General features: G+C 36.9%; 1 protein-coding gene across 2 annotated transcripts in view; it reads right to left on the bottom strand.

Moving 5' to 3' along the window:
- Positions 1-825: 825 nt before the first annotated feature.
- LOC107654642 (rho GTPase-activating protein 25-like) overlaps positions 826-10,313 on the bottom strand; it is a 13,604-nt gene continuing 4,116 nt past the window's right edge. The window contains exons 2-11 of one of the 2 annotated variants that reach the window (XM_016441820.1): positions 8,433-8,632; positions 7,775-7,856; positions 7,505-7,624; positions 6,814-7,018; positions 5,539-5,671; positions 5,388-5,461; positions 5,175-5,296; positions 3,820-3,980; positions 2,364-2,974; positions 826-1,600 (exon numbers count right to left, since the gene is read on the bottom strand). In XM_016441820.1, the coding sequence (XP_016297306.1) occupies positions 1,399-1,600; positions 2,364-2,974; positions 3,820-3,980; positions 5,175-5,296; positions 5,388-5,461; positions 5,539-5,671; positions 6,814-7,018; positions 7,505-7,624; positions 7,775-7,856; positions 8,433-8,632 (1,910 nt within the window). In that variant the 3' untranslated portion in view covers positions 826-1,398. Of the gene's footprint in view, positions 1,601-2,363; positions 2,975-3,819; positions 3,981-5,174; positions 5,297-5,387; positions 5,462-5,538; positions 5,672-6,813; positions 7,019-7,504; positions 7,628-7,774; positions 7,857-8,432; positions 8,633-10,313 lie in introns of both variants that reach the window. The other variant, XM_016441819.1, reaches the window with a different exon arrangement.

Below are 10,313 nucleotides of genomic sequence, written 5' to 3'. Positions count from 1 at the left end.
AAAGGACCAGCATAAACCAGCAAAGGACCAGCTTAAACCAGCATCCCAGCGTCAAAACATACCTAACCAGCATATGCTGTTTTTTTCAACAGGGGCTGCTTCCAAATGGAATGCTTTGGTGCTATTTTTCCAAAAGTTAAAAAGAAACAAAATCACAGCAATTTTGAAACTCTATACCATTATTACATTATAAAGAGCAGCATTCTTCAAAATGTATTTAGTACTCCACAGGTAATTATTATTTAAGTTTATAAATGGGCATGCGTGTGAAATGTTGACCCAGTAACAAGTGGTCACATGCTTTGCTCACTCTCTTCCTCAAGATAATCTTTCCTACGTAGGAGAAACACTTGATGACAGTGTAGTTTATCTTTGAAACTGTCGTGCTGCCATGAGCTCCATTTAAGTGTACAAGAGAAACATCTGGAAACGTCCACTGAAGAGCATTATGGAACAAACTGGAATCCACCAAATGAATGACTCACCTGACCATATATTCACATTATCAGCTTTGTGTTGATTTTGAGCAGCACATTGTCGGTATAATCCAGCCTGATCGGAAATAGGAAATTCCTTCCCTATCATTTAATCAGCATTATGACAGCTGACAGACACAGTGCTATCTGGGCTTCTTTTTTCTTACGTAATTCCCAGTGTTTTTACCCCTTCCCCTGGTCTCTTGTGTGAATTCTGATCTGAAAGCATTCTTCCCATTTCTCTCTCACACTCTGTCACATTTTATCTTTTCTGACACACTATCTCATTCTGACTGCAACCAGACAACAGAAGTGAAGGTGCAGGAAAGAAAAGACAGATAAAAACAGTTTATTTACTGACAGTAATCCACATTTTGTGTTTTCACCAAATTGTTCACAGACTCTACTGGAGTCTAACACAGTCTAGTGATCACATAAACAATAACTATTTTAAACCTCTGCCACAACAGATTTTGTTTTAATTTATCATTAAGAATTAAAGGTGGGCAAGACTTCTCCTTGTTGAAAAAAAAAGGCTTTTTAAAACCAAATCCGAGCAGCATTTTAGTTTTTGTTGGGGAGTTATTTTTTTTTTAGATCCATAAGAAAATACTATAAAATTTCAACAAAAAGGTAATTAAATACTCTTTATAAATCTCTAAACTGTTTACTCCAATACTGCATCACTTCAAAATTCACATCTTTTCTTGTAAGTAGATCAAATCTGTAATTTCTGTACATAAGGTGTCATATACTGTAGCGGACAAAACCTGAGAGATGAACATTACCACTAGTCTTACTCTGAAGACATTATTCAGAGCAGTTAATGGTGTAAAACCCGATGGAGTTGTCCAGCTTGTTGTGTACTCCTCTGAGGAGCTAGACAGGACTTAGTTTGAACTTTGTTCGTTTGATGGTGTCACTATGACGGTCCAGCAGTCGGTCTGTTGAGGAACTCCTGAATCTCTCGGTTCAGCTGCTCATTGCGCACAAGTGCTTCATCCCTGCTGTGCTCTGCATTGCGTAGTAAGATCTCTAATGCAGCTTTGCAGCGTCGCTCTGCCTCTAGTGCTGCCTGCAACTTTGCCACTGTAGCGCTCAGCTCTTTGTTCTTCTGCTGGAGACTGAAAGTACAAACACACACACACACACTTATATATATATAACATAGTAAGATTAAGCAAAAGCTAAAGGCATTTATAGAGTTACTAAAGGTTTCTCTTTAAAATAAATGCTATTTTCAACTTTATTTTCATCAAAGGATCCTGAAAAAATATTTCCACAAAACATTAAGCAGCACAACTGTTTTCAACAATGACAATCATAATAATGTCACTTGAGCACCACATCAGCATATTAGAATGATTTCTGAAGGGTCATATGACAGTAAAGACTGGAGTAATGGCTGCTGAAAATTCAGCTTTGCATCACAGGAATTAATTACATCTTAAAATATATTAAAATAGAAAAGAGTTATTTTAAACTGTAACAATATTTCACAAAATTAGGCTACTGTTTTTACTGTACTGTATTTTTCATCCAAAAATGCAGCCTTGGTGAGCTTAATACATTTTAATCAATACATTTTATTTATTGGAAATCAAAGATCCCTGAGTGTTCTGAGTTGTTGCTAGATGGTTTCTAGAGTGTTCTATGTGGTTGCTAATTGTTGGTTACTTAATAGGCCACATATAAAGAGCTCACCCCCAAGACTCATTCTGGTCCCTAAATATGGCCCGGATCCCTCCTTCAGTGTAAGTATGAGCCCATTTTATTGTCTGCCATGCAAAGTCTATGTCTCAAGGATGTTTGTTCAAATCCCTGACCCTTCACAAACTCCACTATGGCAAATGATGAACACAGGTACACACTTGTATTTGGCCGTACCTGCTGATGATGTTTGTTGAGTCTGTGTTTTCTGGTTGTGCTGGATTGCTTTTCTGTAGAGCAGCTGCTGTAGGTTCCACGGTCTTCTCTCTGCTCACAGCTGGCGCAGTCACATCGTTGCTCGGCCGAGGTTTGGGAACGGGTGTTGTGCTCTGTGCCTGTGGTTTTACAGCATCTATCTGTTTGTCCACGACATCGCTACCTGTCTTATGCAAGCCTGTGTCCTCTGTGTCCTTCTGTCCTTCAACTTTTTCCTTTTCACTTTTCTGCCCTCCAGAAAACAGTGTCACTTTCTGCAGGTCAAGTAACTTAAAGATGTCCTCTGAGAATGTTTTCTCTTCGTTCTCGTTAAAGCTCTCCTGGAACCTGCTCCAGCGTTCCCAAGAAGGCTCACGGCCTCTTCCCGCTGGCGGACAGCCTAAGCTGGGTAGAGTTTGCGTCCTTTTTCTGGGGCTGTCGGGCCAGGTGTCGGTTGCGGATGAAAATGGAGAGGAAGGAGAAAGAGGTGTGTCTTCTGATCCCGTCTTAGATGACCACAGGTCCTTCCTCTCTTCCTCAGGTGTGTCCATTTCCTCCTCCTCAGGAGATTCAGACAGGGAGGACACCTCACACTTAAGAGAGAAGAGTGATACGATCGGTTAAGAGATACAGGTGTGAAAGTAACGCAGTGACAGCTTCAAAAAAACCTTGACAAACAGCAGGTGTGTTCATCAAATATGACTATTCTTAATTTGAAGCCTACAAACAAAAACCTTTCCTTTTTTTTTTTTTTATAAATTACATTATAAATAATAGGCCATCTAAATGCTTAAAGTCTCTGAAGAATATTTCAAAACTGATTAAATATTTCAGAATTTTGAAATTCACTGATATTGCCAAGAATAAGGCCAAATTTATATTGAAATTTTTTTATACACTACCACTTAGAATTTTGGGGTAAGAGCATTTTGTAAGACATCAGTACTTTTATTCAGCAGACACATCAAATTCATCAAACGTGACAGTAAAGATATTTATAATGTTTCAAAGCATTTCTATTTCAAATAAATTCCTGGAAAAAAAATGTACTACAAAAAATTTCTACAAAAATAAGAATTCTTAAACACTAAATCAGCATATTAAAGTGATTTCCAAAGGATCATGTGACACTGACTGGCTGCTGAAAAATCAGTTTCGCCATCAAAGAAATCAATTAATTTTAAATGTTAAATGATTTAACAATTAATTATATTAAAATAGAAAACAGTTAATATTATACTATTTTACAGTATCACAGTTTTACTGTATTTTTGAACAAATAAATGCAGCCTTGGCGAAGAGAGACTTCTTTCAAAAACATTAAAACATTTATATTAAAAATGTTGGATTTTACTATCCAGGCCTATAAATCACCATTTTAAAACAGTTCTCCATTAATGTGCTTCTGAAAACAGCTGTTATTTTACGTGATCAGTACCTCTGCAGACTCCCAGCCCACAAAACTGCGAGGGTTACTGTTCTTCTTGCTTTTGCTTTTCTTGCTCGGAAGAGGAGATGGCAGCATGTCTTTAGAGGGTGGGAAAAGCAGCTCATGGTGTCTGATCATCACCGTCATTACCTTCTGTATCATGGGCGTTCCTGTGTGTATGAGGTGAGAACAAAGATCATCACTACAAGGTGTTAACCATAAACACCATACTTGAAATCTCATTCTTACTCATTGCAGTTCAGGTTAAATATCCCATAAACAACCAATGATTTGTTTTTCTGATTGACATTCTGCGTGCTGTTAAAACAGGAAGTTGTGAGTATGATATGTCAAAGTTTTTTTTTTTTTATATATAGCCAATAGCCTTTAGTTTAAACATATTACCCAACTTTTCAACTACTGAAATGGAATAGCATATATAGCAAGAAATGTAGTGCAGAAAAAGTAGTATGCTAGCATGCCATGATATGCTTCTTGCTATTGCAGTTGGTTTTAGAAACAGGGGCATTCTCATTTTATTAGACGAAAATATTAAAAATTGGAGCAAGAAATTATGTCATTAATATTTTGGTTTCAATTTTCCAGAAAAGAAAGGCTGTAAATTTTAATATTTTCTGCTAAAAATTGTTTTTCGTATATTTGAACAGACATGGACTAGGAGTGGGCGATATGTCCAAAATCTTATATCACGATACGAGTCATTTTATTTCTCTGCAACAATATATATATCACGATATAGTTATTTTTGCTTTAAATAAGGTCTTTATGATATAAAAATTTTTGATACCATAGAAATTTCATAATTCTTGTTACCAGTGTCAATATCACAAAAAACTAATACTAACCTAAATAAAAAAACTCAAGCTCACTGAAGACAAGTAAACTGTCAGTGATTAAATAAGAATAAGAAACTAGTTAGAAGCAATTGATTTAGTCAAGAGCAGTGGGAGATTTTCTCTTTTGTTGTTTGATAAACATGAATGACAGACAACAGGAATATTAGACTGCTGTCACTTTAAGAGCTGCCCGGATCCAACATGTGTTTTCTTTCTCAGCTGTTTGCTTACACTTAAGAGCTACTGTACTGAGCTACTCTCAGACAGCGCTCAGAAACAGTCTCTCAGACAGCGCGCACATATAGCAAAATGAGTTCTCTTTCGCTGCCGATTGCATTTCAAAGGCTTAAAATCTTAATCGTGTCTCACTTAATCGTGTCTCCCGGGATATCACCCACCCCTAACAGACTAAAAGGCACATCAATATTTTGAGTTCATGGGGTATTTTAAAAACAATATAAATAGCATAGAACACAATGTTTTATCCATCTTAGGATGATTACTGACCCTTCATCATACTGATGGCGTCCTCCACTTGCGGCTTGAACAGGTTCACTCCCATGACCGTGGCCAGATTCTCAATGCTCATTTTATTCACCTTTGAGTTTTGTTGGACCTCAAAAAGGAATCTGAAATAACAAATATGCATATACAAATGCCATGGCCTGTTTTTGCTCCTATCAGTGTCTGATCCGTTTTCACTCTTATAGGGACTCGTACCTGCAGATGTAACTCAGGAGGTTGTAGTTCACTTTTGGCAGAAGGCTGATTTGTTCCTCCAGCTTTTCTTTGCCCTGGGATTGATCAGATTACAGTTAGTTAAAGGATCAGTGCTCATCTGACATACTGTCTTTGTGAATGTGTTTCTCACAGCTGCAGTGGTGGCATCCAGCATCAGAGTGCTGTCAAGGAAGTCCTGATATTGAGTCCAGGGCACAACAGGTTCAGGAAGCTCTCTGAGGTACAGCTTAAGTAATGACCCCACCGTGTGGACATCAGTGTCACTGCAGGCAGAAGGTATGCACAAATTAAGTATAAATTTGACTTGCGATAATTACAGTCATTACAATCGTCTTTGCAGTCAGAAAGGATGAAGATGAAATGCAAAAACAGTTGCTTGTCAAATGGATATGTGCGTGTGTTCAATGGCAAGATCTCTGTTAGTCAGGACAGGATGTGGCTCAGCCGCAGATCATCAGTGTGTGCCAGGTTCCTCTGAAATAGTGTGCTTTTGTATCTCTCTTTCTCTATCTCTCATGCTTTTGCACGTCCTCTCTCTCTCTCACATCTAGTTCATACATTCTGGGTCAATCTCTTTACCTATTCTACTTCCTCAAAATAGCAGTGAAGACTTTAGCGTCACCATAAATGGTCATGCAGAGTGTGGTCATCCACATAAAAGCCCCATTCGCATGCAAACTTTAAAGAACATTGAAGTCTGGAAACTAATGGTCACAAAACCAGGTCCAAAAAATCATAAAATTAAATATTTTAGTGGATTACAGTTATTTATTGATTTTTGCGCATTTCTTTCATTATTTCGTTTCACATAATGCTTCTCTTCACCAAACACAGTAGTAAGGAGTAACCTGAAGTTGTTACAAACAAATTAAATATATACAATAAGCCAATGTATTACCTTTTTTCACTCTAATTCAAAAGTCTGGGGTCAGTATTTTTTTTTATAAGGAATGAATATGTTTATTCAGCAGGGATGCATTAAATTGTTCAAAAGTAAAGGTAAAGATATTTGTACAATTATTAATTTATTTCTAATAAATGCTGCTCTTCTGAACCTTCTATTCATCTACAAAAATATTAAGCAGCTCAACTGTTTTCAACACTGATCATCAATTTGATCTTCAACCATCATAGGAATAAGTTAATTATTTAAAAATACAAAACAGTTGTTTTAAATTGTAATAACATTTCACAATATTTGTTTTTACTATATTTTGTACTGTATTGTAATATCATGGTATTCCTTGAAGTACCATGTAAATGCCATGGTACATGAATGTAGTATGTATTCAGTACCATTGCATGCAATTACCGGACTAAACAATAAACAATATGCTTTATTCAGACCAGCTCTCTACAGCATTCATGAGTCATTTCACTTAGATTTAGACATGTGAAACTTTACCAGGGGAATGAGGGTCTCTCTCCGGCATCAAAGGCCTCTCTGAACTGTTTGACCTGGTTGTCCTGTCCTGGCAGGCGAAAGATGCCCTCCTCATTCAGACCGTGCTCTCTGATGAATTCAGCACACTTCTCCACCAGGATGGGCACCAGACGTGGCCCAAATTTCTTCTCATACACCATGATGTCTGAAAGGCTCTTTCCAAATACTTTGAGGAGAGAAACATAACAATTTTATTGAATAGCAGTGGCAGTCGTACAACACAGCAAAGTTATAGTAAACAAGAGGCTATTTAAATTGATCATAAATGATGACAGTCTCTCTGAAACAACCTAAATGCCATCAAGGTAATAGGGTTTCATCCGTTACCAATTTTAATCACTAGTCTACACCACCATAAACTCTAAGAAAGTCTGAAAACAACGAAAAAAGGAATTTTGTGTATTGATTTTCCACAGGTGTTTTAGAAACCTGTTTTAGTCATTTTAAATTATGCATTACATTGTGTTGTGTTTTAGGGTTAAAGGAAATGTCCCTAAACTTAAAAGACATTGTCCTGGCACAAAATTACTAGTACCTTTTCCATTTTTCTACAATTGTTTTCTTACAGTATGAGAGAGAATGATCCTAAGAACCTCCTCAATCTATAACAAACTTTATAATATAAATGTATATTATGATGAATGATCGATACCTCCATTAGACCGTGATCCGATGGCTTTGCGAATGGAGCGCACCCACTCTTCCATCTCGCTCTGACTGGTCGCCATGAGAACATAGGCTTCCCGCTCCCGCTCCCGATCTGTACTGCTACCTGCTGCATCAGGGACACAACAACTGTATGATTTTGCCCACCAACATATACAGTAGTAGCCAATGAGGTCTTATACACTGTAAACAACTTGCATAGATAGCAGGCCTGTGTTACACTTAGTGCAAGAGAAGTGTTAATTAAAAAACTCACCTGGGATAATCTCAAAAAGGAATTTATCATCTGCATTTGATGGCAGCTCATTAACATGGCATGAGAACAAAGGTATGGTTCCCTGAGATCAGAATGAGACAAGAGGGTATAGTTACAGTCTGAGTGGTAAATAATTTAGTAAATAGTAAAATTAGTAAATAAAATATAATAAATAAATAAATAAAATAATAATAATAAATATCAGAAAAAATGCATAAATATAAAAGCAAATTTCACGTGCATTACGTTATCAGTTTGGAAACATTTACATGACATTCAGACACAAAAATCTGAGACAACACTAAAAAATCTAGAATTCAAGATATAGATTAAACCTGGATTTTGAAAAAAAAAATAGAAAGAAATATTATGATGTAAAATGAAGAGGAAATATTTAAGATTCTGAATAACATGATTATCACATGACCAAATACTAACGACCAAATTCTAAATCAAAAAGAAAAAAGAAGAAGAAAAAAAGATCAAATTATTACAAGTTTAATTTTAGTTATTTGACTGATTGGACTGGCATTGCGTAAAATAAAAAAAAAACAGGAAAGAAGAAATTTAAAACATTTAAAAACATTAAAAAAAATTGATGCATTAAAAATAATAAAAATCGTGATGTTTGTATTACTCGTGCTTGCTTGTCTCCTACCTGGACAGCGCTCTCTCTGTCATCTTTATGGTATGTTAAGACATTTCCTCTCAGCACAAAGAAGCGCAGCTGCCAGTTCTTTACGATGGATCTCTGCTTCTTCAGCCAGCCTGTTTTCAGAGGTTTCTCCATGGATCTCTTAAAACCAGTGTGAGTGGATCCAGGGCTCCCTTCCCCTGGCATAACACTCTTGGAGCGAGCTGAGGTGGCAACCGATAAAAAGCAGGCAGAGAATAAGACAAACACGCAGATGAGTCCGAGACTTGCTGAAAATGAAATCACCTGTCACTGAACTAATTCTATTTTTATATCATGAGACCATCATGCACATGTGTGGTGATGACAGTGGCTAACTGTCTGAACCCGGCAGCTTCCTGATTGACAAATATTTGCAGACTTGCTGTGATTGTCCTGATGCTGAAGAAAAAGTCCTGCTGTGACTTTAGGCCAGAAACAATACCACGCACTTAAGCAAAAACGGCTTTCGATGTTACTGTGCAATGGATTGTTCGCAAGGTCAAGAAGGGTATTATTGGATCTTGACTCTTTTCCACATAAGTTTGAGAACTGAAACTCAAAGAGGAACATTTTATTGTTCAGAGATTGCCCTTTTATACCTTGAGAGATCTAATTAAGTTCTCAGTTATGTAACATGATCATTAGGTTTTATACAAACTTGAGCTTTTATACAAAGCTCAAGTCACATGCTGTCAAAGCAAAAAAAGGGACAAACTAAATACTATTTATAAAAAATTATAATTTTTCAATTCAATTTGTCATTCAGGTGGTTTATTCAGGTGGACTAATACTAGTTTTAGTTCAGTAATCTGACTGACAGAATACTGTATAAAAAAAACTCAGGAAAGTATAAATAAAAAGATGTAGACAGAAAAAGAGAAAATATTACATAAATAATGCATTAATAAAATAATAATAATACATTAATATATGTTACTTATCTTTTATACCATGAGACTTAAGTCCTCACCATTTTTTAAAGGGGTCATCGGATGCAAAATTCACTTTTGTTGTTGTTTGAACATAAATGTGTGATGGAAGTGTGTGTACACATCCATCCTATAATGATAAAAATTTACCCAGTGTTTTTTTTTTTTTAAATCCCTATTTTAAAATCCCCTTTCTCAAATCAGGCTATTCTGAGATTCCTGTCAGAATGACGTAGTTCTGCACAGGCCCCTCCCACGATAGTTGATTGACAAGGCCGTCTTACCTTAGACTCGCCCCGAGTGAGCTGTGAGCTGTCCGCTATTGTGTCGACTCCGGTGAAAGGGGAAGACAAGAACGTCTCCGATTAAGCGATTGAGGCATTTTGTTGCTGGATGTAATAATGAACATAGCAGTCGTCATTTACTCCCGACATCTGAGCCGCTGAAGACGCAGAGGATTAAAGTTACTTTCGTTTTTTAAAAGGAATGTGCCCCCGATCTGCCTAAATGCGTTTAAAGGAACACTCCACTATTTTTTAAAATAGGCTCATTTTCCAACTCCCCTAAAGTTAAACAGTTGAGTTTTACCATTTTCGAATCCATTCAGCCGATCTCAGGGTTTGGCGGTAGCACTTTTAGCTGTAGCTTAGCATAGATCATTGAATCTGATTAGACCGTTAGCATCTCGCTAATAAAATTACCAAAGAGTTTCGATATTTTTCCTATTTAAAACTTGACTCTTCTGTAGTTAGATCGTGTACTAAGACCGACGGAAAATGAAAAGTTGCTATTTTCTAGGCTATGTTGCTATTTTCCTGAAAATAGTCCCCAGCACGCTCCCTGTGCAAGCAGGTGGTCACGTTGGTTATGTCGACGGAAGTTAGCCTATTTTCAGGCGCTGCGTAATATCATTGCGCCTGCTGCACCCATGGTA

Source organism: Sinocyclocheilus anshuiensis, unplaced genomic scaffold (genome assembly GCF_001515605.1).
Source record: "Sinocyclocheilus anshuiensis isolate Anshui unplaced genomic scaffold, SAMN03320099.WGS_v1.1 scaffold799, whole genome shotgun sequence".
Lineage (NCBI taxonomy): Eukaryota > Metazoa > Chordata > Actinopteri > Cypriniformes > Cyprinidae > Sinocyclocheilus > Sinocyclocheilus anshuiensis.
This window is presented reverse-complemented; position numbering and strand designations above follow the sequence as displayed.